The sequence below is a fragment of the Xenopus laevis genome, chromosome 4L (assembly GCF_017654675.1).
Source record: "Xenopus laevis strain J_2021 chromosome 4L, Xenopus_laevis_v10.1, whole genome shotgun sequence".
NCBI classification, from domain to species: domain Eukaryota; kingdom Metazoa; phylum Chordata; class Amphibia; order Anura; family Pipidae; genus Xenopus; species Xenopus laevis.
The window spans coordinates 125,166,754-125,194,363 of record NC_054377.1 but is presented as its reverse complement, the minus strand read 5'-3'; the positions used below and the strand labels follow the sequence as shown (position 1 = coordinate 125,194,363).

The following is a 27,610-nucleotide window of genomic DNA, read 5'->3' as shown; positions in this document are numbered from 1 at the left end:
CCTAACTGCCGAATTCGATACAGCACAAATTGTCGACCCTGTGGTCTGCCTACTAGGGGTGATTGATGATGTACTACCCACCAACGCAGCCACAATTCGTCTGCTGTCTCTCATGTTTCACTCCAAGAAGGCAGTGGCTATGCATTGGATGGGGAATATCCCTCTTACATAACCTTCTGGAGACTTCAAACTGACATACAAAATAAGGGGGCTAAAGATGAGTCTGAAAATGTGTGGGGTGCTGGTGCAACCCCACGGAAATGTAACCATATCTTTTGGGCGTATGTGTTTTGTACTCAATTGTAATATTATTTCTCCATGCACTTAGGCATCTGCAACTACTGACGATATTACTCTGATGTACATACAAGTATTTGAGCCGACACACCAATCAACACCACTATATCTGATTACATTGTTTCACTTTATTTTGGTTTGTTTTGTCTTGATTTGTTAAAATTAATAAAACTTACCTTTAAAAAAGTGTGTTTAGCTAAATCAGTGACTTAAAGTGGATATATTATTGGAAAATGATATGATGCAGAACTTGACCAGATGATTATAACAACACGTTTGCCATCTCTGTTCAAAACATTCTCCATTAAATGTCAATGTCTGTTGTGCTGCACAGAACACTCTTTGGCACTGTTGTACTGCAGCGCTATGGGAAAAGATTTCCAGCTGCCAAATCTGATAAAAAAAAAACAAGCACTGCCCAGCAAATCAATCTAATAGATGAGTTCTAACATTACGGGGCTACAAAACTGAAATTCTCTGAATTCAGTACAGTGACCCCTAGGGTAGATACAGTATTCTAGAACCTCCTAGAAATACACATAAAGAGTCAGATTTCAGCAAGACAGAATGACGTAGGGCCGTTGCTTTCCACTTGTGTGATCTACCTGCATTTATTGTATGATTCATTGTAAAACTGAATGAGGTGTTTTTCATTTAGCTGCGGGTCACTGGCTTCCTTTTTTTTTTTAACAAAAAAAACTATTGTAAAAACACCTATGAATGTGCACTACAGACAGCTGTATCTTTACTGCTGACGACATTCTTCTGAATCACCTCTTTCCTGTAATTTTATAATAATCATACAGTAAGTCAGCAGTTGGCATAGCGCAGTATTGTGATAAGTGGGTGTGGTATGGCATGAATGTGAGGCAAGGCTGATCTGAAAACTGAATGATAATATAGGTATTGCTGCAGAACGAACAGCCCTCAAGCCAGTTCAGAATCTAAAAAGAGAAAGATGGAAATTGGAAAGATACCATACCTTACATTAACTGAAATGTCTCCAGGTTCAGGCTGGTGAACTGAAATTATAAGGATAAGGCAGCCACTTCTGCACCTCATATTGACGAGCAACTTAATTACTTCATAAATGGTACAGCATGGTTAATTGGTTAATTTCTAAATGCAGCATGATAAAGCTTATATTAAATTTACTTTTTCACATGGGTTACCTTTTCAGAAATCCCCGTTTATTCAGACTTTCATTCCCCTTAGAAAAAGATGCAGACACTGCAGCACACAGACATACTCTCACATTTTCCCTCTCAATTCCATGTGGCTATTTAACCATGAAAGAGAAATAATTGCACTTGGGTCAAATTTAAAAAGAAAAACAGAGCTTTAATTTAACATCTTAATACTGGACTTTTTACTTATAACACATGCTGATCATGGAGATGTATACAAACCATTAAATGCCATTCTTTTCTTTGGTTTTCTCATGGAAGGTTTTAGCCCATGTCTAAGGGTAAGGTCACACTGGGAGATTCGGGGAGATTTAATCGCCTGGCAACTAACCTCTTCTTTGGGGCGACTAATTTCCCCGAACTGCTTAGCCCTGTCTTCTGCCTGCTTCGTTTTCCGAAGTTGCCCGAAGTTTCCTTGTGAGGCAATTTCGGGCAACTTCGGAAAACGAAGCAACGCGATTGCCATGCCGCAGTCAATTTTTCATTCTAGCAGGCGGAAGACAGGGGGAAGCAGTTAGGGGAGATTAGTCGCCCCAAAGAAGAGGCGATTAGTTACCGGGCAACTAAATCTCGCCGAATCTCTCAGTGTGACCTTACCCTAGGGAACGGGACAGGGACATGATACTGGAATGTATTTCACAGAGGAAAATCAGCAGCTACTGTTTTGGCTCAACCCATTCCATGTCATGGATTTGCCAGAGCCTGCCAGTTTAGGAAATGCAATATGAGACACCAGTGCTGTGTCTGTTTTTCTCAGCTAGACAGGGAATGCATTAAGGCTGGGAGGAAGCAGCTATATATTTCCAAAAGCAAGAAGGCCAGACAATAAACCAGTTAGAGGCATGGATTCAATTTCATTCTGGCAGGAACCAACTATAATATCTGGGTGTTTCTCTCGGTGAGGTAGAAGAAGGGAGAGGCAGCTTTCAGCTCTCATTGAACTACAATTTGGGCAATGGGAGCTGTAGTTGTACAACAGCTTTGTAGTGCCAAACTTTACATATCCCTGGACAGATGGTTGTCTCCCCAGTGAAGTAAGTTTAAATGGTTCCCTGACCATCTTAATTAGGGTCACCAGATCACTTAAACATTTAGACATGTCTAGAATATCCAGCTTCAAGGACTGCTCTAAGTGCAGCCATGTAACATGAATTTATTACACGTGTCCCTGAATTATCAAATGTTCTGGTAACCCTAAGCTTCAGCACCGTGTGAAGGAATGTATGTTTTTTAATTGAACGCTTAACCTCTTACCCCCTTTTGGACTAGACAGCAAAACTTTTTTTTCCCTCTTTCATTCAGGGTAGTTGAAAAAAAAAAAGAGCATTTGCAAAAAGCGGTATCAGTAGGTAGGGGAACTCAGAATAAAAAGCCGATCCTCCTCTTTACGAATCCAGCGCAAGAGGCGAGAGACGCCATTGGTCGCTGTGGATTTGGTTGCCAAAGGGCTGAAACAAACGTAGAGTTCAAATGCATCGGTCACCTGTAAAAAAAAAAAGGCCAAAATTTTGATACTTTAAAATGTATATTTGTATTATAAGAACTTACAAAGGGAGTGCAATTGTGCAGAGATACTGGTACAAATCACTGCTATTCCATATGATACATTAATTAGACTTGACACCTAATAATAAAGAGGATAGGCCCATATATTACTAGTGACACGTATTACATGCAAGAACATAAATTAATCAAGACATATTGCTGTTAAAGGGGTTGTTCACCTTCCAAACACTTTTTTCAGTTCAGTTGATTTCAGATTGTTCTCTAGTCTTTTTTCAATGAGTTTACAATTTTTTACCATTTTTTTCAAAATCTAAGTTTAATGTTCCTGTCTCTGGTGTTTCAGTCTGGCAGCTCAGTAATTAATGTGCAGATTGTTACAGTTTTGCAACATTTAGTTACATTTCTCAGCAGCATCTCTGGAGTATTAGCAATTATTTATCAATTCTAACAGCTGCCTTTAAAGGGATACTGTCATGGAAAACATGTTTTTTCCAAAACGCATCAGTTAATAGTGCTGCTCCAGCAGAATTATGCACAGAAATCCATTTCTCAAAAGAGCAAACAGATTTTTTTATATTCAATTTTGAAATCTGACTTGGGGCTAGACATTTTGTCAATTTCCCAGCTGCCCCTGGTCATGTGACTTGTACCTGCACTTTAGGATGAAATTACTTTCTGACAGGCTGTTATTTCTCCTACTTAATGTAACTGAATCAGTCTCAGTGGGACTTGGCTTTTACTATTAAGTGCTGTTCTTAGATCTTCCAGGGAGCTGTTACCTTGTGTTAAGCTGGCCATAGATGCAACGATCCGATTGTACGAATCGTGGATACGTACGATTTTCGGTCCGGTGGAGATCGGTCGTTTGGTCGATCGGACAGGTTAGAAAATTTCTGTCGCCTGTCGATAATATCTCTGCGTGTATTGCCAATCATAGGATTTTCAGTGGGAGACTGTCACTAGCTTTGTCAGACATAACTATCGTACGATTGCTGTCAGAGGTAGTACATTGGCTGATCTGTTTTTTTACTACTTTATTTGATCGGAATGGTAAGACTTTGATCTTTATGGTTAGTGGAGGGTCTGGAGACGGGAAAGTCCGATCGTACATTTATTCGTACGATCGGATCTTTGCGAGCTGCTATCTCGTTACCTTCCCATTGTTCTGTTGTTAGGCTGCTGGGGGGGGTATCACTCACTTTACAGCAGTAAAGAGTGATTGAAGAGCACAAGTCATATGACTGGAGGCAGCTGGGAAATTGACAATATGTCTAGCCCCATGTCAGATTTCAAAATTGAATATAACAAAATCTGTTTGTTCTTTTGAAAAACGTATTCAGTGCAGAATTCTGCTGGAACAGCACTATTAACTGATGTTCTTTGAAAAAAACATGTTTTCCCATGACAGTATCCCTTTAATGAAACTCAGGGATTCTGCTCAGCAGGGACAAAGATAAGAAATGTATCAACAAAATATATCAATTTATAACAATTTACAGGGTCAGCGACCCCCCTCCACAGAGCTGCTTTAGAAGGTGAAAAATTATACTTTACACTTCAATATTAGAAGAATAGTCACACATAGAAAATAGAAAGTAATTAGGAAAAGTCTTTATTTCTGGTGAACAATCTGAAACCAACTGAACTGAAAAAAAGTGTTGGAAGGTGAACAACTCCTTTAAAGGGATCCTGTCATCGGAAAACATGTTTTTAATAGTGCTACTCCAGCAGAATTCTGCACTGAGATCCATTTCTCAAAAGAGCAAACAGATTTTTTTATATTAAATTTTGAAATCTGACATGGGGCTAGACATTTTGTCAATTTCCCAGCTGCCCCTGGTCATGTGACTTGTGCCTGCACTTTAGGAGAGAAATGCTTTCTGGCAGGCTGCTGTTTTTCCTTCTCAATGTAACTGAATGTGTCTCAGTGGGACATGGGTTTTATATATTGAGTGTTGATCTTAGATCTACCAGGCAATTGTTATCTTGTGTAAGGGAGCTGTTATCTGGTTACCTTCCCATTGTTCTTTTGTTTGGCTGCTGGGGGGGGGTGATATCACTCCAACTTGCAGTACAGCAGTAAAGAGTGATTGAAGTTTATCAGAGCACAAGTCACATGACTTGGAGCAGCTGGGAAATTGGCAATGTCTAGCTCCATGTCAGATTTGCTCTGTTTGATCTTTTGAGAAATTGATTTCAGTGCAGAATTCTGCTGGAGCAGCACTATTAACTGATTCATTTTGAAAAAAAAATTTTTTCCCATGACAGTATCCCTTTAAAGTTATATTTCAACTCCTTTATCTATTAGTTGTACACCTAAAAGTCATAGACTGGAACAAATTAAGAAATGAACCTACATTTATACAATGAAACACATTTTGGTCATGAAGATTTTTGGTTCATGGAATTTTTTTGTAATAAATGGGGTAAACATTTCCCCTCTGAGCACTAAGCTGCAAAATATGTTGGCGCTATATAAATACATGTTAATAATAATAATAAGCTAAAGCGAAATAAGTAAAGACAAGGACATACCTACCAAAGCTATAGGCAGCGAGTGTACACACTTCGTATAGCCAGGATTTTGCTGGTGCTGCTAACCCATTTGCCCTCAGGGCTTCAGAAAGGGTGAGATTAAGCCCGAAACGTTGCCTATTTTTTCTGACATAATAAACACATTTTTTCACTTTTGCAACAAAGAGGTGCTGCAGCGATATTTTTTCTAATCACGTCTACTCAGGACTGGTGTAAACTACAAGCTACCAGTCACCCTAGCCCCTAGTGTGATTTTATCACATTATTTATGTATTAAACATTACAGATATTTAACTTTTTCCAGGATAGAAGTGTTGCTGGATTTTTCCACTCTTACTGGGCCCCCCTATAAGTCCTGGGCCCCAGATGAAGCAGGGTCTGCTTCCTCTATAGTTATGCCCCTGATTCTAAATGACTGGTTTTTGTGGGTTTCTGCTCAGGTGCAAACTTGCCCAATGTTGGTAAATGCGCTGGAGTGTGACTCCTTCTGGATTAGAAATGCACTGTCTATGGCAGACACCTGGATCGTTAAGGCAAAGGGATCACCGATGAACGAGTGTGCTTTACAATCTCCCAACCTACCACTAACCATTCAGATTAAAGGGCAAGTCAACCCCAAAATAAAAATGTGCCTAATGAAAGAAAACATAATTCTAAGCAACTTTCCAATATACATTAATTATACATTTTCAGTGCTTTTAAAGTTATTTGTAAAAAAACAAAACAAAAACAATTGCTATTGAAAGCAGCATTGGAATGATTCCTGGTTGTTACTTTTTAAACATTTAAACAATGTTGCAAAAGTCTTGGTTTCCTAGTCTGTTAATCAGCTGCCTTGTCTTTCATTGTATTACCAGTCTGAGGGACCAGGGCAGAGAATAGAAAGAGACAAACACTGCTTTTAATAGCAATACATACACAAATAACTTACAAAACCACAGAAAATGTGTAATGAATGTATATTGCAAAGGTGGTGTTTACTTGTCCTTTAAATAAAGTAGCACAAAGAACAAATCAGACGATGCTCGGGCCATCGTATGAAAGTTATGTCTGACAAATAGTAGTGACAGTCACCCATTGATATCGTCAGATAGGCAATACATGCAGAGATCTTAGCGTTAGCCGGCAGAAATCGTCTAACCTGTCTGATCAACTAAACGACCAATTGCCATGGCACCAAAAATGTCGGGACGACCCACGCGCGGTCCGAAAATCGCAAAGAACGAAGATTCGTATGACTTTATCTTTGCGTCTATGGCCAGCTTTTACCTATGGACGAGGTAGCAATTTCAGCCATGTTGCTGCAAAGTTTTTCCAGTGCTCTAAAAGCAATTAAAAAAATTGATACCACCCCCTTCCTAATAACCCCAGGATGAATTTTACTTAATCCCAAGAACCAGTAAAAGGTGGCAGAGCAATCACTGGGAACAATGGCCTCCTGTTCAAATTACCTCTACTTATCAACTCCTTTAGGGACTATTAGCCAGTCTCTCAGCATCCCCAAATAGCTTTAATGAAAAGAACAACAAATGCTTTTCTTACAAAAACATGCTGTAAAAGCTTACCACAATGATGCACTAATGATTATGTGGTGAGAGTGTAGCATTCCTTTATCTATTCACATCATTTCAGACCCATCCCTAATTATAATAAGGCATCCATGTCTAAAACAGATGCTGCTAGATGTTTTGGGTGCAACTTCACTCTGCAGTCCATCATTTGGTCAGGCTGAAGGCTGTCATGAGGTGCAAAGAGATGTAGTTCATCAACAGCTAAAGGTGGCTATAGATAATATCGAATGAAACAAATATTTGTACAATATTCGGTGTGTGTATGGTGGGAGATGAGCCGACCAATATCTGCAGAAGACTTGGATATCAGTCGGCTTGTCAATCAGCCGTAAATTTTGATTGGCGCCTTTGAAGGCTCCTGAACATCGGCCATTGTTAGTGCTGAATCGTTAAGATTTTTTTTTATTAAAATCCCCAGACATCATGTCTCTCTAGATGCAGGATTTGTGCAAAAGTCAGTTATTTTGTTTGTACTGGAATCAGTTATTTGAGTGAGCTCGAATACATCTGCTAGGAAAGGAAGCCCCCCCTATAAGATATATTGGATCTTAAGGTGGCCATAAATGCAAAGATCCTATCGTACGAATCAAGGATTCATACGATTTTCGGACTGTGTGTGGAGAGACCCGACATTTTTTGTCTGGCGGAGATCGGCCGTTTAGTCGATCGGACAGGTTTGAATTTGTCTCGACCGTCCCGTCGGAGCCCATTGCGCTCTCATCGTAATCCGATTGTTCGGCCATAGGGCCGAACGTTCAGATTACCCCCGATATAGCCATGCCCGTTAGTGGCATATCGGGGAAAGATTTTTGCGTCTATGGCCCGTTTACCGGTCAATGAATATCTGACACCCAACTCCTGCATGAAGAGAGAATGAAGAGAAACAAATACTGAGAGGATGATAGTGAAGAAAAAATGGATTATTTTAGAAATGATGCAGAATATATAATTGATTGTATTTAGAAAGTTTCTTACTTCAGTATGATGAAGCTTATATTAAATTTTTATTTTCAGGATAGTTCCCCTTTAAAGATCATACATATTTAATAGCCCTGCTTTATATAAATAATGGTGCCCATTGCCAGCCAGCTCTATGAGTAATCCCCTTACACTACTACACCATATTTGCCACATATAACATTTATATGACAAGATCTACACCGGCTTCTCACATACCCGCAATATACACACTCCCACTTTAGTCCATAATTAAATAACTACAACTAAATTCAGTTGGGGTTAATGCAAAAGCACTCACAGACACATAATACCGGCAAGTAAACTAAACATTTCTCCCTATCTACTACGTATCATTTTTTCCTAGACTATAATCCTATTACCAATAACCAAAATATTTTGAATATTTTAAAGGGATTGTTTACCTTTGGGTTAACTTTTAGTATGGTGTAGAGCAGGGATTCCCAACCTTTTGAACCCGTGAGCAAAATTCAGAAGTAAAAAGAATTGGGCAGCAACACTAGCATGAAAAATGTTCTTGGGGTGCCAAATAAGTGCTGTGATTGGCCATTTGGTAGCCCTATGTGGATTGTCAACCTACATTGAGGCTTTGTTAGGCAGTGCACCTGGTTTTTATACAACCAAAACTTGCCTCTAAGCCTGGGATTTAAAAATAAGCTCCTGTTTTGAGGCCACTGGGAACAACATCCAAGTGGTTGGAGAGCAACATGTTACTCACGAGCTACTGGTTGGGGATCACTGGTGTAGAGAGTGATATTCTGAGACAATTTGTATTTGGTTTTCATTTTTTATTATTTGTGGTTTTTGAGTTATTTAGCTTTTTATTCAGCTGCTCTCCAGTTTGTGATTTTTTGCAATCGGATTGCTAGGATCCAAATTACCCTAGCAACCATGCACTGATTTGAATAAGAGACCGGCAAATGAACAGAAGAGGGCCTGAATAGAAAGATGAGTAATAAAAAGTAGCAATAATATTACACTTGTAGTCTTACAGAGCATTTGTTTTTGGATGGGGTCAGTGACCCCCATTTGAAAGCTGGAAAGAGTCAGAAGAAGAAGGCAAATAATTTAAAAAAATAAATAATGAAGACCAATTGAAATGTTGCTTATAATTAGCCATTCTAAAAGTTAATGTAAAGGTGAACCGCCCCTTTAAACCCCCTATCTTACATTTAATTGAATACAAATGAAACACTGCAACAGGGTAACTATGCAGAAGAGCTGGAACTATACACACTTTATAGCATATTGATTGGCAATGACAGCACTGATGGTGGTAGACTGACACCTACTGTTATTGGGGGGTAAATGTTTGCAATGCAAAGAAAGCAACTTTCTCAATTATATATGCACACTGCAAAAACTCTGTGTGACAGGTCTTCTTTGATCTCAGGTTTATATAGAACACTGAAAAAACGGCCTTGCCTAATCAATAAAGGTAGCAAAGTTCACACTTTGGAAATATATCACATTACTTTTTGTAGTAATCACATTTGTTTTCAGAGGCATGGTAATTCTCTTAAAGAGGTGGTTCACATTAGTATATTAGAGAATGGCCAGTTCTAAGCAACTTTTCAGTTGGTCTTCATTGTTTATTTTGTATAGTTTTTTAATTATTTGCCTTCTTCTTTTGACTTCTTTTGTCTTTCAAATGTGGGTCACTGACCGCTTCTAAAAAAACAAATACTCTGTAAGGCTACAAATGTATTGTTATTGCTGCTTTTTATTACTCATTTTTCTATACAAAGTCCTCTCCTATTCATATTTCAGTCTTATATTCAAATCAATGCATGGTAGCTAGGGTAATTTGGACACTGCAAACTGGAGAGCTGCTGAATAAAAAGCTAAATGACTCAAAAACCACAAATAATAAAAAAGGCCTTCTCGTATTCATATTCCTGTCTGGCTGTAAATTGGACCCTAGCAACCAGACAGCTGACAAAATTCCAAACTGTAGAGGAAAAACTATATAAATACAAATACTGTTATTCCCTCACATCCATGAATTTTTCTCTCCACATCCAGATGCTTGACCTGGCCCGATCCTGATATTCTATGCCCAATTATGCCGTTGTCCAACGCCGTGCAGACCAGTAACATTTCCCAGATAGGGTGGCAACCACAATCACTGGCCATGTGTTAAAGAGAGCATAGGATGATACATTTTATATCCTAGGGCCAGTATACATGCTGACATGTACAGCAGCCTTATGACGAGAGTCGAGAGATAATGAAAAGAAAATAAAGGCTGTTTAGTTTCCCTTTAAAGTTCACCAAGGAAATCTGTAATCTGTTCTGGACCCACATATGGGCTGATGTCAAGCTAGCTTTGTACAGATTTACTGGAAATATGGGACAGATTCATGCTGATAAACATTAATAAATATTAATATTATTATATTAATAAACATGGTGGTTATTAAGGAAACATGACAAAATAAATGCACAATAATTAGGGATGCACCGAATCCAGTATTTTGGATTCGGCCGAATCTCCGAATCCTTTGTGAAAGATTCGGCCGAATCTCCGAATCCTTTGTGAAAGATTCGGCCGAATACCGAACCGAATCCGAACCTTAATTTGCATATGCAAATTAGGGGTGGCAAGGGGAAAACTATTTTACTTCCTTGTTTTGTGATGAAAAGTCACGCGATTTCCCTCCCCACCCCTAATTTGCATATGCAAATTGGGATTCAGATTTGGTTCGGCAGGGCAGAAGGATTTGGCCGAATCCGAATCCTGCTGAAAAAGGCCGAATCCTGTCCAAATCCCGAACCAAATCCTGGATTCGGTGCATCCCTAACAATAATACACACAATAATCTTCTTAGCCTAGTTCAGAAGAATTAAAGCAATTCCTTCTCATAAAACAAAATCTTGTAGACAAGTTGGTACATTGCGGACCCTACAAATAATGGTGAACTGCAAATGACAGCACCCTTTGCCTTTCTAGTGTAGCTTATAGCAATATCTGGAAGGCTGCAAGTTGACGATCACTGTTCTAGACAATATTTGTGTTTGTGCAAGATGGAGAGCAGTCTAGCCTTACCCAAGTCAGTATGTTCTCATGGGGTCCCATGTGGTATATGGTAGTAAGATGATGGGAACTGCAGTGGGCTTTGCTGTGAAGGTACTGATAGAGAGCCAGCAGTCGCCTTCTTTCTTCATCTGTGTCATAGGGAACATCCATTGCTGGACTGGAAAACATCACATGATTGTTTTAACTACTTCACTTTCAAAGATCCAAATGCCAAGTTACAGTAGCCAAGAGGGGTTGATTGTCTAGTAAAGTCACATACCCAGTCTTAGGAATCGTTCAGTGTAAAAATGTAAACTGGGTAAATAGATAGTATGTGCAAAATAAAAAAAAATTCAATATAGTTAGTTAGCCAAAAATGTAATATATAAGGGCTGCAGTGACTGAATGTCTAACATAATAGCCAGAACACTACTTCCTGCTTTTCAGCTCTCTTGGTGTCCACCAATCATCAGTAACCAATCAGTGACTTTCGGTCAAAACAGTTGCTTTTGAATCGAAGCTGAACGCTAAGGATTAATTGCAAACTCACTGAACAGTTATGCCCCATGTGGCCCCCCCTTCAATTCGCTGACTAACTCTGAGTTAGAGAGCTGAAAAGCAAGTTGTGTTCTTTTCTGTTAGACATCCAGTCACTCAAGCCTTTTGTACATTACATTTTTGGCTAACTAACTACAGTATATTAGAAAACATTTTTATTTTGCATAGTCTATCTATTTACCCACACTGAACTGTTCCTTCAAAACAGCCATTCCTGTACAACCAAACTACTGTGGTGAGTTTTATGGGATTCCCAAGCCAACTGGCTACACATATTTACCATCATGTCTGAAGGGAATGTACTCAATCTCAAACAGTGAAGGACATTTATTTCCCCTGACCCTAGAGCAGTGATCCCCAACCAGTGGCTTGTGAGTTACATGTTGCTCATCAAGCCTTTTGATATTGCTCCCAGTAGCCTCAAAGCAGGTGCTCAATTTTGGATTTCTGATTTGGATGCAAGTTTTAGAGACTTGTGTACTGCCAAGCAGACCAAACTGTAGGCTACCAGTCTACATAGGGGCTAACTAATAAGCAATTACAGCCCATATTGGGCATCCCTAGATGCTTTTTTCATGTGTATGTTGCTCCCCTATTTTTATATATAAACATGGCTCACAGGTAAAAATGGTTGGGGACCCCTGCCCTTGAGGTTATAAAAATTGTAGGGGCAGGCAAGACTTGCAGAGTATTACTTTTATTTCTTCCTACCCCAAGTGCTAGTGTTTGAGGGGTTGGCCCAGCCATAAACTTAAATGAAAACTAAAAATCAGCAGAAGTATTGGAGTAAATGAATGCTATTTTGCAAACTATTCACAAATAAAACCACCAATATTGTGGGGGATATTAGAATGAGTAACTTTTCAACCCTACTTACCACGTGAAGAGACCAGAACTTTTTGATTTGTAAAGAAAGTGACGAAGCTCTGGTACATCAACCTGGGCAACAGAGTAAAATGGACTTCTTAAAGCCTCTTGCAATGAGCCCCAACAGCCTCGCTTCTCCATCCGCTCAACAATCCTCCTTTTGCAGTCAGATACTGTAAAGAAGTCCTCTCGGTCAATGGAGATCAGCAGCAGGCAGAGTTCAGGATCTTGGCTTAAATAGGAGATATGGGCATGGAAGAATCCAGAAGGATTGAATTTGGGCAGACAAACTGGAGTCCATGCTTCTCCTTCTTTAAATGAACTGGAGGAGGTGACAAGGTTGAACAGCAAGTGAAGGTCAATATGATGGAGATAATGCTCTTTCCTTCTAACTAAACTAATGAGTTGATTCCTGGACATCAGAATCGAGAATACTAAGCTTTTGGCCTTAGCATGCTGGAGGCAATAACTAGAAGCATCTCTTGCTCCTGATACAAGAGGCAGGCAGCGTACTGCTCCGAGAAGAAAGCTTGGGTCAATGTCCATTAAGTCTAGTAGGCTGTCTGTTATACGTTCAGATCCTGAGAGAAGACGGCGTAAATCATAACTGGGTCTCTGCTGAAAAAGATGGTGAAGCTGAGTTCCTGTCAGAAGGCTGAGTATCTGGTAGTAAACATAGAGAAGTTCCTGGGCAATCTCCTGTTCTGACTGCCGAGTGTGAGACACAGAAACCAAGACAAGGGGGGCACGACGCACAAACACCACCTTGTATGCATCTGTTAAGGAATACATTAAAAAATAGGCTTAGCAAGTCTGGTCTGAATAAATGAGGTTTACTAAAACCATCTAATTAAATTGACCCTGACATGTTTACTTTAATTTACATGCATAATATTTGAATACATAATCTCTCAGACATGGGAATACTCTTGTTTTATTCAGTAAGAAAGCCAGGGTCGGACTGGGGGGCCAGGGCCGACCAGGCTCCTGTCGCAGGGCCTCCCCTCTGGGTCCCATGCAAAGTTGGCACCCACCTCCGGGTCCCCTGCCAAGCTGTGCCCCCTGCACACATGCTCGCACTTTGTATTTGCCGCAACCTGCCCAGTAAAAGGAGGTCGGTGCACGGAGGTGAGATAGGGCGATTCGTCAGGGAGCAGATCTGGGCCGGCGGGGCCCACAAGAGCCGGGGGGCAAGTCCAACCCTGAAGAAAGCCATGCAGAATATGTATAATTTTCTAAATCTCTAAGTATCATGTCCCTTTGGATAACAACTGTCTGTACCTGTAAACAGAGGTGGCTTCAGTTAATACATTTGTCTGCCACTAGCTGGAAATGCTTTCTCATTATTATTCAGCTGATTGTCATCTTAATTCTCTTAATCATGGTCTGAAGTAAATACGGAAAATGACCAATATCCACACTGACCATTATCCACATGAAGTAGAACATAAAACAGTGAAAAAATAAAAAATCCAGGGTTGTAAAATAAGGGTTCTACTGTACTCTATCCAGCAGCAACAGATAACATATTTGATGGTGGCTTATTGGTGTGTGTGTGTACATAATTTGGAATCATATTACAATGTCTGTACAGGTAATCCGGAATCCTGTTATGATAAAGGCAATTACAAAATGCAATAGTCAGGTTATTTGAAAACTCTTATGGTGTAGATACAAGCTTAATGAGATGTATGTGTCAGCAATGAGCTTTAAAAAAAAAAGTGTAGTTCCTGACCTGCATGTATGGACCGGATTGCATTCTTCTCCGTCTCTATAAAGGACACAAGAGCCATCATGACACCTGCAATGCTGGAGAGGGCTTCCTCTGAACGATAGCGAGAGTATATTGGCTTTCCTGCCTCACTCAGCACAAATACATGCTTCTGATGTTTGTACCAGGCATCCAGAGCCTTAAATTCACCCTCTTCATCTTCTTCTTGGCCTATGGAGCGAATAGATTCCCTCCGGCCCAAATCAGTGCTGACTACTTCATTCGGTGTCTCCTGATCTGAAGAACTTAATTTGGTGCTGAGTTTGCTGAAGTCCTCGCTTATTTGCTCCATGCTACTGGGCTCCACTGCACCCTCCACACCTGGGCTCCCAGGGACAGAGTCTTCCCCTTCTCCAGTGAGATCCTCATAGGACTGAGCATGGACAAACATTGCTTCATCCTGACTAGCCCCTGCAGAAAAAATGCAAAACACAGGGGTAAGTAAATGCACAAAAATGCATTGTGCAGGGAAATAGAAAGAAAGAAAAGGGTTCTGAAAGAGCAAATGCTTCACTGCTGAATTCTGGAAAAAAAAAAAAAAACTGTATGAAGTTTTACATGCTCACCTGCTGCAGTAAGTTTTGAAGTTCTACAGTACAAAGTCTAACATCAAGAAAAATGCATTTGATAAAAATACCTACATATAACTTACCAACAAACATGCACTTGTATTTGCTTCTTAGATTATGAGCCAGCAGGGCTCATTTATCAATACTGGGCAAATTTGCCCATGGGCAATTACCTATAGCAACCAATCAATGATTAGATTTTTGAAACCAGCTACAAGTAGAACAATGAATGCAGCAATCTGATTGGTTGCCATGGGTTATTGCCCATGGGCAAATTTGCCCAGGGTTGATAAATGAGCTCCAGCATCTTTGTCTACAATGCCAAACACAAGCTTCAGAGGTTTCTTGTTTTTGCACCCCTCATTATGCTTATGCTCCTAGCACTTGAACAGCACATGTAAAGTAAAACTCTATAGAGAATAAAGGCAGGCGTGGATTTGTGGAAAGGCCACCAAGGGGACGGCATGCTGCCCAACCACATTGGTTCAGAAACACTGGGGAATGAGCAGGAGATATGATAGTTATTTAAATTTCCTGCGTGCCAATCTGGTGCTCTGGTCCCAATGATGAAAATTTGTGCAAATAAAAGGGAGGGGAAGGGGCGACAAATGTCAGCGGGCCTAGGGGTGCTCGCTATGAAAATCCGGCCCTGAATAAAGGTAGCCATACATGTGTAAACCTTGGTGATACCTGATCCACTGGCCCAATGGCCTAAATTAAGAGATCTGAACAAATGTTAGAGGAAACTAGGGCCATATAGCCACAAGTGATCAGGCTGCAAAACTGGCCAAATTTCTAAATGAAATGGCCATGTAAGGAACATTAGGACATTATTCTCTGCCAGTGTCTTTAAGACAGTAGAGAAGCACCCAAATGCGGCTTTTAAACACTAGCACAGAATACCCCATGACATGAGTCTAAGGCTACAGCAGTGGAGTTCCTAATTTTATCATGTTACAGTGAGTGAATAAGTCACTCAGGAACTGGAACATCAGAGTGCTACATTCTTATTTCCTGAGGAAGGGACTACAAACACTCAATTGTCTACCAGGAAACAAACATCTCCGCACACAAAGAAAAACTGACCATAACCTTCTGAATTAAAGTAAAACTTTACACTATACATTGTTTTGGTGCTCAGGTTTCATTGACCCAAAATATTTAAAGGAGATGGAAAGATAAAATCACTGGGGGTGGAATGTTGTTCAGGGTGTAACTGTAAGGCCCAGGCATACTGGGCTGTTTCTCAGCATGTGGATAAAAACAGGCCGAGAATGAACTCTTATGATTGATCTTCTATGCCTGCACCTGAAACCAGGGTAGCAGATTTCGGAGCTGAAATCTATACTCACTTGTTTTAGCACCGAAATCTACTCCATGTGCCTGCACCTCGACCAACACAGTGGTACCAGACACTGGGCTGGTACTTCTCTTCTTCAAAAAATGAAAGAGATTTGCCATCATTTTCTTTTGTAAGGTGTCCTTCATCAGTCCTAGTAGGCCAATGTGCAGTTCTGTACTGCTCATGTGCTCACCCAAGCAAGAATGCTGGAAAAAGATGGAGGTGCAACCCGGCCTATTACATTTTTTGAGGCGTGCCTTTACAGGGTAGCAGGTAACCACTGGAATCACTAGGGGAGCTAACAACTTAACCCCCACCACCCACCCACGGATGGTAGTACGACTGAATCTCTTTTAACAAGTTAACGCAAGTTTTGATGTGGTCAAGCCATAGGTTGATCACTCAAACAAATAGGTTTGAGCGGCATCACAGACAGTGCCTTGCTTAAAGTAGAGCCTGCACTCCGGTTGGAGTTACCGATAACAGTAGCTTGCCCCCTGCCAGAGCTAGGACACTCACCCTGGGAAGGAGCTCCTGGTGCAAGCTGCCATGTTGGTCAGAGCACATGGGCATAATTCACTTATGACATCACGCGCATGTGAATAATGAGCAAGTTGCGGCATTTGCTTATTATGCGCATGCATGTGCCACAACATGCCCTTTAAGTCTGGATGTAACTGTAAGACCAAGGCACACTGGTAACCCGCTGCTTGTTTAATCATACATGCAATTTCAAAAACAGGGTCACTCACAGCTCTCCAATATCAGTCCGGGTGCTGCTCCCCGAACCCATAGCAGCACCGTGGATGTGCACTTTACAGACTTCTTGAAAGTGGTAAAATTCAATGATGCTTTATTTCATATAAGGTAACAGACAACTACTGTTACCCCCAACCGGATTATGGGCTCTATTAGACCGCACCTTTGGTTGGGGATAATATTCTTTGGCAGCCCTATAAATTTGGGTGTAACTGTAAGGCCAAGGTACACTGGGCTGAATCTCAACCTGTGGATAAAAGCCGGCAGAGAATCAACCCTTATGATCGATCTTCTATGCCTGCACCTTTTAGCACCGAAATCTGTTCCATGTGCCTGCACCTTGACCAACACAGTGGTTCCAGACACAGGCACAGAAGAGCACCGATAATAATATTTAGTACAGGTATGGGATCTGTTATCTGGAAACCCGATATCCAGAAAACTCTGAATTAAAGAAAGGCTGTTTCCCATAGAATCCATTTTGCCCAAATAATCCAAATTTTTAAAAATGATTTGCTTTTTCTCTGTAATAATAAAACAGTAGCTTGTACTTGATCCAAACTAAGATATACATAGGGGCCCATTTACTTAGCTCGAGTGAAGGAATAGAAGAAAAAATACTTCGAATTTCGAATGGTCGAATATGGCTACTTCAACCATCGAATACGCTACTTCGACCGTCGACTACGACTTCGAATCGAACGATTCAAACTAAAAATTGTTCAACTATTCGACCATTCGATAGTCGAAGTACTGTCTCTTTAAAAAATACTTCGACCCTCTAGTTCGCCACCTAAAACCTACCGAGGCCAATGTTAGCCTATGGGGAAGGTCCCCATAGGCTTCCTAACAATTTTCTGATCGAAGGAAAATCCGTCGATCGATGGATTAAAATCCTTTGAATCGTTCGATTAGAAGGATTTAATTGTTCGATTGAATGATTATTCCTTTGATCGTTCGATCGTAGGAATAGCGCTAAATCCTTCGACTTCGAAGTCGAAGGATTTACATTTGGTAGTCGAATATCGAGGGTTAATTACCCCTCGATACTGGACCCTATGTAAATCTGCCCCTCAATCCTTATTGGAAGAAAACAACAGCCTATAGGGTTTATTTAATGTTTACCTGATTTTCTAGAAGACAAGTTATGAAGATCCCAATTACGGAAAGATCCATTATCCAGAAAACCCCATGTCCCGAGCATTCTGGATAACAGGTCTCGTACCTGTATAATATAGTATAATAATATAGTATAATCATTTATAGTATAGTATTATATAGTATAATAATATAGAATTTATATAGGTGCAACACAAGTTTAAACCATAATGTACTGACCTGGTTCGGTGCCTTGGATAAGTGTGGGGGCAGGACTAGCAGACCTCTGAGAATCTTGACTTTCTGGTAAAGATAAGGCATCAGTGGAAATGGCTGCCTGGCACTGCGACATCTTGCTTACTTCTGAATCAATGTGCACCGTAGGGGACAAAGTCTCATATCAAGCCATGGTCATTCCAAACTACAGACGCCCTTCACTTAGATGCTTTCTCACGAAGGACAGGAAATTATCGGCACCACTATCCTTCCTCATAACCTGAAATAATAACAGGTAGTGATACTTAAATGAACAGTAACACAAAAAATGAAAGTGTTTTGAAGGAATTACAATATCATGTACTGTTGCCCTGCACTGGTAAAACTGGTGTTTTTGCTTCTGAGTATACTATAGTTTATATAAACAAGCTGCTGTCTAGCCATGGGGGCAGCCATGCAAGCACAGGATACACAGTAGATAACAGATATGTTCTGAAGAATCCCACTGTATACTACAAAGCTTATCTGTCATCTGCCGTGTATCCTGTGCCTTTTCTCTTTTTTTCAGCTTTGAATGGCTGCCCCCATGGCTACACAGCAGCTTGTTTATATGAACTATAGTAGTGTTTCTGAAGCAAACACACTAGTTTTACCAGTGCAGGGCAACAGTACATCATATTTTAATTACTTTAAGACATTTTAATTTTTTGGTGTTACTGTTCCTTTAACATATGCAATGTATCACACTCCTGACAACACACATCATTCATTCATTTTCATTTAGAATCTGGCCAAGGTGTTTCTTTATGGCAATGCCAGTTCCCCTTTATAGACCCATGGATGCCCAGAATAAAAATATCTTTGTTAAAAGGGGTGGTTCACTTTTAAGTTGGTCTTCATTATTTTTTTTTATATCGTTTTTAAATTATTTGGCTTTTTCTTCTGACTCTTTCCAGCTTTCAAATAGGGGTCACTGACCCCACCTAAAAACAAATGCTTTGTAAGGCTACAAATGTATTGCTACTTTTTATTACTCATCTTTCTAGTCAAACCCTCTCCTATTCATATTCCAGTTTCTTATACAAATCAATGCATGTTGCTAGGATCATTTGGACCCTACCAACCAGACTGCTGAAATCAAAACCACAAATAATAAAAAATGAAAACCAACTGCAAATTATCTCAGAATATCGCTCTCCACATCATACTAAATGTTAACTCAAAAGGTGAACAGCCCCCTTTAAGTTAGTATTAGAGCCTCAGTGTGACTACTCCACTTACCTTCCCTATAGTGGCCATACTACTCCTCCAAGTAAGGACTGATGCTGTGAATCACAGGCAGTCAGTTGCTTGTATGGCAAAACTAACCTGAGCACCTGATAACTGCATCTTTTCAGTGATCCAAAATTCTCACAGCAAAGTTTCAAAGGAAATGTCACACCAATATTTTTCCATAACGTCTGATCACAAGAAAAGTCACAAGGGTGACATTAGCCTTACAAATGGAGGCCAGGAACTTATTCCACTGCATTCTGCACAAAACTACACACATAATATAGATAGATTGATAAAGTTCAGTACAGGTATGGGATCCCTTATCTGGAAACCAGTTAGCTTTAACTCCTTTACTTTCCTTAAATACGTTTGCAACATTTATTACAGCATATGCAGCACAGGGGAATTCAGCCCATAGGTTTTCCATTGTATTCCATTGCATTCCTTAGATAAAATCTTTATCCATGTAACTGGAGATGCATGGTGTGAATAAATCTGCATAAAGACCCAGATAAATGAATATAAAAATGCAGAACGCCATGCCAAAATATTATACACATACATACATGCATAGAGATATAAGGATTCTACAAACAGAAAATAGGGGTATCTTGTAATCTATGCCAAACTCATTTGACCTTAATACTAATTTGATTTGTTCCCATACCTTAAATTGGTTTTGTCACATCTGCCAGTGCAATAGCTTGGCCCGCTGATCTTGCAGAACACACTACTTACGATACATTCAGTCGACTCTCCCTGATCCTGCCAGCAGGAGAATTCCCTTTCACTCTCATGTACGTTTTAAAGGTCAGTCCCTGCACAGCCCAGTGCACTGTGGTAATTGTAGTTTCTAGAGAATCACATTATATTACACAGACACTAACACAAAACCACTTTCCCCTGTTTGCTTGCGTTTTTTTTATGAAAGCAGTAGAGTATTTCCAAAATAACGTGAACACTACACTTAGGAGCCTATTTATTAGACCACAAATTTTTCTGATTGAGTTTTTAAATGGGCAAAACTAAATTTTTTGTGAAAAAACCTCAATTTTTAGAACTTTATTATACCCCAAAGCTGCTAAAAATCCAAATCTGAAAATACTCCAGCTAAAACCTGTCAAAGTCATGTAGAAGTCAATGGCAGATTCCCTTTTACAATTTAAAGATGTTTCTTGCCATCGTAATCTGTAGCGGTTTTCCATCCGATAATCTGAAAAAGTCAAGGTTTTCGGGTGACAACTCAAACAAGTTGTATGATTTGAGCGTCAAATTAAAAAAAGTTGCAAGATTTCTGTCAAGGTTTTTCCAGCACCGACTGTTTCGACCTAATTTTTTGATAAATTAGGTAAATTCATGGATGGGAGTTAGGTCGTGATTATTTTAAAAGGGAACTCCGGCTTCCAAACCAAAATTTGATAAAGAGGCCAACATAACAAAGAAACCCCTAATATATCCATCACCGTTATCGGTTTCTTCAAAAAGTATGAATAAATGCCATTTTTTATGCTGCAAACCAGCTGGTTAACAGTTCTTCTCTTTCTGCATCATTTGAAATCCTGGCAGGGAAGGAGGGACTAAAACACTTATGTTACTCATTGTAACAACTTCTCCACAGCTTACAGACAGCATGCAGGAGCTACATAACCCAAAATGCATTGCACGGTGATGTTCCGTTCCTTATTGAAATCACGTGTGCAGTAGTGATGTGTGGGCTGCCACCTTCAAATGCTGGCTTCCGACTTCCGGTTTTATAGTCTCCTCGCCACGCCCCTTTTGTGACGTCATTGTGGCGTCTATAAAAGGACCCCGGAAGCGCAGGTGCGGGCGGGCGAAGTTGGAGCAGGGCAAGTTAGGGTCGGGTGTGGGTTAGGAAAACCCTGACCCGCACCCGATAGATGGCTGTTGATACAAAGTAACAGTAGTCAGCCAGCTCAGCAAAGTAGTCAGAAAGATCAGCAGAAGAGCAGGGGGCTAGGCTTAGGGAACTGTCTGCACATTTTTTAATTGATGTATATTGCAAAGTTGCTTGATGTTTACTTTTCAAAAAGCTTAAGTAATGTTTTTGTGGAGTTCCCCTTTAATTAAAAAAAATGGGGAACGAATCAAGTAAATATCCCCATAGACTGGTACTGTATACAACGTATGCATACATTTAAATATTATGTTACTTCTCAATGACATTTGTAAATGTAAACAGTATTCTTCTGACCCAATGCTGGTCTCTGGAAACAATGTAGCAGAAGCCACCTGATTAACAGACCAGACTGCTGGAGCAGAGCTGTGTTCTGCTAAATTGTTTTAAAAAATATCAGAACCAGGGGCAGACAAAAATTTGCAATTAAATTTCAAAATAGCTTTTAAAAGCATTGAAAAAAAGTAATAATTGTATATTGGAAAGCTGCTAGGAATTACATTTTCTTTCATTAGGCATAATTTTATTTTTGGGTTTATATCCCTTTAATTTCAATTTCTGAGTGATGGAAACATGCAGAAACGGATGTCTCTCTGGTAACTCACTGCTAATGGTAAATTGTGCTTAACAACTTATATTTAGGATGCAATCAGGGTAGGACTGGGCCGACACAGACCCGCTCCCTGTGGATGCTGTGGACACTCCACCACTGATTCACAGCCACAAGTTAAGCAGGAGGAAAGGGGTAAAGGCCCAGAAGGGGGAAGCTGAAGTCCATAGTGGGACCCTTGAGATCCAAGGGGGGCCCTTGATGTTGTGGGCCCCGGACAACCCAGTTCATCGCTGGATGCAATGAGGGTGTGAGTAATCCAGAAAAACTGAGCCTCTATACTCATCCATATGAGTAAATTATGGATGACACAACAAATCCTATTTATATTCACACCACAAAGTCCTTGCCACCTGAATGTGTCCTACTGTCTTCAATGAGTTGCATCAGGCCCAAGGTGGTGTAAAAAAATGTCAGTTTTTGGAGTTAGTGTGGCATCCACTTTATAGGGAAAAGCAGCCAACACTGACAACCCATACATTTATGACTTGTTTGTTAAATCATTGTAAGACCACTGTTAGTTATAAATGAATGTAAGGCACTGTGTAACTGACTGGGGCTAGTTTTAGCAAGCATATGTGGAAATGAATGTACATTCCAATTATAAGTAGTGCATGTTTCACAGTAAGCTGTTTACTTTTGAAATATACTGTTTTTAGCTAGGTTTTTGTTCAGCCTTGCTGCCAGTAAGAGATACTTGACATTGTTATTCAATATCAGCTTGATGGCAGCAGCGATTGCTATTGCTCAGCAGAGCTGGGTATTCCACAAGTATACAATAAAGCCTATGGAAACGATTTTCTGAATGCCAAGGATATGAGACTCTGCTCCCCCCCAGTCTCCAGTTCTGCAGCCCATGCTGCTACTTGCCTTTATGTTGGATAAAATGCTAATAAGATTCATACTTGCCTGTAAAAACATTGTTCATCCTAAGGGAAAGTTTAGCAAATATACCATTCATGCTTTTTCCTTTTATTAAATATGATTATTTATATATATATATATATATATATATATATATATATATATATATATATATATATATATATATATATATATATTACACAAAAGTCCGAACAGGGTCGGACTGGGGGGCCTGGGGCCCACCGGGGGTGCTGACTAGGGCCCCTTCCAACCCCCGTCCCCCTCCTGCGACTGCCGTGCATGAAGGTACTTATGCGCACACAGAGCCCCTCAGCAACACTCAGAGCGCATGACACGCATGCACAAACGACGATGTGCGCAGCTGAAATTACTTTTTTCGGGAGAGGGTTTTTTTTCCGGGTGTTCTACCGGGCCAGTCCAACACTGCTATGAATATTTTGTAACTTATATCCTTATAAACGGTGAGTTCTGTTATAAACAGTGAGTTGTGATGTCATTTCTGTCACATGACTCACTGACATTTGTGTATTATAATTAATAAAGTACCCCCAGTTGCAAAATATGAGGATATTAGATGTTACCTCGGAGGCCTTCGGCCTTGTGTTTTTATATGGTCATGAAACTCCTTGGTAACTTATAATATGCTTATAATTTACAAGAGGGGGTTCTTTATTCACTATATATCCAGCCTATGTAGGACTGCTTCAATGTGCTGATACCTTTACCTGTGTAGGGCTTTTTTAAGCAACTTTCCAATATACATTTACATATGTTATTCAGTACAGGTATAGGATCTATTATTTGGAATGCTTGGGACTTGGGGTTTTCCCACCTAAGGAATCTTATCCAAATTAGTAATTAGGATCACCAGAATGTATGTCTGCTTAAAATCATTTACACATTAAATAAATGTATGGATTGTTTTGCCACCAATATGAATTCATGTCAAATACAAGGCACTGTTTTATTATTACAGACAAAATTTAACTTGAAATGGACACTATGGAAGGTGGCCTTTCCATAATTTGTATCTTTCTGGATAAGGGATCCCATACCTATATTTTTAAAGTTACATAATTGCAAATTAAAGTAGTATGTCTCTGTCCCGTTCTGCTCTTTTGGTTCTGTCTCTTGAAACAATATAGCAGAAATCGGCCCTACATTTTTGTTTACAGTACTGTTAGCCAGCTGACTTCTGCTACATTGTTTCAAAAGTCATAATCACCAGTGCTATTAAAAGCAGGTACTGTCCTACCAACATGCAGAATGGGACACCCAAAAGATAAAAAAAAATTCAGAGCATACATGACCACACCCCAGCCTAGTCATGCCACATTTTGCCAAAACCCCACCCACAATCCACCCAAATCCTGCCCACTCTCCCACAAGCCACATCCCCTTAATGACCGTTAAATCACACTTTTATGTCTGTTGGGTCCCCTTCTTTACATTATAAAATGGGCATAAACACATACAATGGTGTCATGGATTGAGCAGGGTCAGACCCAATGATATAATGAATGCAGTCATCAGAAAATGGAAGGCATTCTATTCTAGGTAGGGAGTAAAGTGCCGACGTCAAATTGCATGCAACGGAAATAAAGTAAGTGAATGCATTGTCAGGTGGTGTTGCAACGTTGATCCGACGCAACGCGATTGTCGGATGCAGAAGCTGCACACTGCGTCTGCATCCGACAGTCGTGCCGCGTCGGATTAGCGCTGCAACTTCATCCAACATTTCCATTACTTACCTTATTTCCGTTGCATCCGATCTGATGCCGGTGTTTTGTCGGACCGCGCCGAAAACATCCGTGTAGTTCTACCCTAAGATGTAAGAATAGCACTGAAATTCAGTAAGCTTTAAGGCTGGTGCTGTGATGGGCTGTGTTATTCTTACATGGTCACTCATGCATACAGCAACACCTCAGTAAACAGTCGTACTGTGTTAGCCATAGGAAAAAGCTTTCAGCGGTCATGTGACACTTGTTATTATCTTATAAATTTATGCTAACCTCGAGTGCAGGTTACTACTAACATTTCTACTGTAATAAAACAAGCGTTCATTTCCAATGGCAATTTAAAATGAGCACAGAAATCTGAGCTCGGATCCAGTGTACCCATTTGCAACTCTTAAATGGGAATTCTTTAGTACTATCTGTAGAGAGAGTCAGATATAATCTGTGCCTTCTAGGTTAAAACTACCAGTTAGGCAGGTTAAAATAGAGTGAAAAGTTTGAACTTGATGGGCTTTTTTTTTTTTTCAACCTAACTTACTATGTTACTATGTTGTGTTACATATAATGGGCCACCATGGCGGGCCCTAGACACAGGACCTCCAACCCCTCTCCTTGTTAATCAGCAAATGCACAGTAGGGTCTGCACATGCTCCAATCATGGAAGGGAGGAGTATTCCCCTGCTGCTGGATTTAGCTGCAAAACACATATTTTTGTGTCTTTCTTTCAATACAAGCACCCAAGGCTCTAGACATGGCCAATGGCCCTCCAGTGTATGTATGTGTTTATATATAATATAAAATCCTTTTTGTGCCCACGCAAAACCTGTTCTACATGATGAAAGTAAGATAAATAAATGATAAATGTAATTCTAAGGCCTCATACATTAAACCTGTGTTTCCCTACGATGGATCTTTCATGTGTTTCAGCTCAGGGGAACGCAGACCTGAATTTCCTTTGAGATCATACACATTGTGGCGCTGGTGCATCAAGTTGCATTGCACCTGTGCTCTGCTCTCTTGCCTGCACCACAATGTGTGGAAATAAATTTCCAACCGAAAGATCCACCTCAGTTGAATATGGGCAGAAAAAGGCCTCGATCATGTAAGTGGTTTAAAGTGTCTGTCTGTATCCTCTGCACTACTGCCTGTGACTTCTGAAACAAAGTAGCAGACACAGCTGATTCACCTGGAAACAAAATGGCTTCTGCTACAGTCAGAAATGGATGAATACTGCTTTGAGTGGCATGACATCTGCAAATAGGGTTGCCACCTGGTTGATCCCAATGTTATTAATAGGGAAAAAAGATAAATATATAGGAAGGCCGGTATTTTTTTTCCAGAAAAGGTGGCAACCCTATCTGCAAATAACCTTAAAGCCAGTTTGTTCATCAGGCTCCAGTTAAACTAGAGTTGCCGTTGCCACCTGGCCGGTAAAAATGATGGTTGATCCTAATGTTATTAATAGGGAAAAAAGATAAATATATAGGAAGGCCGGTATTTTTTTCCAGAAAAGGTGGCAACCCTACATTAAGCACAATTTTTATGGTAGAGATTACAGCAGGTGATGTTCTCTGTTCAGCCCTTTACTCTTAGGCATATTATATATAATAAATATATATCTATGTTTTTATGTAATTATGGGACTACTGTAAACAGACGCCTTATCAGATATTGAACCCTCCGAATCCCTCCCAACGCCCTTTACCGACACACTACCTACTCTTTTCAGCCACAGTCATCTTAGTCTGAACTAGGGTTGCCACCTTTGCTGATGGCTAAACCCGAACATGGGGGGCAGGGCAGATAACAAAGGGGGTGAGGCAGTGATATAGGAACAGGCAGGGCCATTCCTCAGGCGGCAGTGAACGGCCAGTTACAAGGGGCGGCAAAAAGCTGCCTCCTGTAACTTTAAGAGCCGAATTTCTGGATTTCAAACTTGAAATTCAGCTCTGCTAGTGCAGAAAGCGCAGTACGCGCTGCTGCGCTAGCGATGCAGCCCGTTTTGACCTGCTCCGAAGCTAAATTTTTAAGCGCGGAGCGGTAGAGGGGTGTGGCATCGGGGTTGCCGCCTCAGGCGGCAGCAGCCCACGGATCGCCCCTGGGAACAGGCATGATGACATCAGAGGTGGGCACAAGGATGTTGGTGGAGTTATGACACCAAGGCAAGGTTATTGCATCACTTAGACGCAACTGGCTGGATTTCAATCAAATGTTTTCAAAGTATTGATGCCCAGGTGGCAACCCTATATTCTGCCTGATGATTAAGCCCAATCCGTTAATTACAGGTGTGAGATCTATTATACAGAAATCAGTTATCCAGAAAGCTCTGAAATACAGCAATGCTCCAAAAAAAACACTTATTTTTGATTGATTTGCTTTTTTTTCTATCTGTAATAAAAAGAAAGGCGAGTATCATAGTATTTAAATGCTTTTCATGTAAAATATTGGCCAGATTAGTGTAAACCGAACAGAAAGCTCAGGCCTTACAAAAACTGAACTGTTCAGGTCAAAACCGAATAGGTGGCAACCCTAGTCTGAACACAAGTTTAAACATGTTTGTTTTCTCTGCAACCCCATCACATCACACTTCAGCTCACCCCAGGTTGCCGATACACCACATACATCTCCCAGAAGCACTAGCAGCCTTAACAAATTCTCTTATAAGATTATAATCATCGTTTTAAGGCTACCTGCACGGGGAGACTACAATTCCCGTCGTACCCTGCGCCTCAGCATAGTCCCTCCTTTTTCCGGCCTGGGCGGAAGTGTCTGCGCGCTCTATGTGGAAAGGAGGAAGAGGAGGAGGAGAACAGCAGCTTATGGGCAGCGGAGAAGGAGTGCTGAAGAGAGGGATCGTCGTCACACTATACATACACGTATATATGGTTTTTGGAGACGCCTGTTGGTGTGAGTGGA

General features: G+C 40.4%; 2 protein-coding genes across 14 annotated transcripts in view; one reads left to right on the top strand and one right to left on the bottom strand.

Moving 5' to 3' along the window:
• Positions 1-1,617: 1,617 nt before the first annotated feature.
• Positions 1,618-27,522, bottom strand: mon1a.L (MON1 homolog A, secretory trafficking associated L homeolog). 5 transcript variants are annotated; one of them, XM_018258955.2, is made up of 7 exons: positions 27,385-27,518; positions 24,710-24,782; positions 18,298-18,553; positions 14,254-14,700; positions 12,529-13,294; positions 11,124-11,271; positions 1,618-2,967 (listed from the first exon to the last, which is right to left on the bottom strand). In XM_018258955.2, the coding sequence occupies exons 3-7, from the start codon at positions 18,407-18,409 to the stop codon at positions 2,827-2,829; spliced, it is 1,614 nt and encodes a 537-aa protein (XP_018114444.1). In that variant the 5' UTR covers positions 18,410-18,553; positions 24,710-24,782; positions 27,385-27,518; the 3' UTR covers positions 1,618-2,826. The 5 variants fall into 5 exon arrangements, with proteins under 5 accessions (XP_018114444.1, XP_041446706.1, XP_018114443.1 ...); XM_041590772.1 differs by lacking the exon at positions 27,385-27,518 and adding an exon at positions 27,292-27,310; XM_018258954.2 differs by lacking the exon at positions 24,710-24,782 and having other exon boundaries at positions 27,385-27,522.
• rbm6.L (RNA binding motif protein 6 L homeolog) overlaps positions 27,462-27,610 on the top strand; it is a 38,445-nt gene continuing 38,296 nt past the window's right edge. For 7 of the 9 annotated variants that reach the window (XM_041590771.1, XM_041590770.1, XM_041590769.1 and 4 more), the window contains exon 1: positions 27,462-27,601. The gene's annotated coding sequence lies outside the window, so the exon portion shown is untranslated. The remainder of the gene's footprint in view (positions 27,602-27,610) is intronic. The other 2 variants (XM_041590763.1, XM_041590764.1) reach the window with 2 other exon arrangements.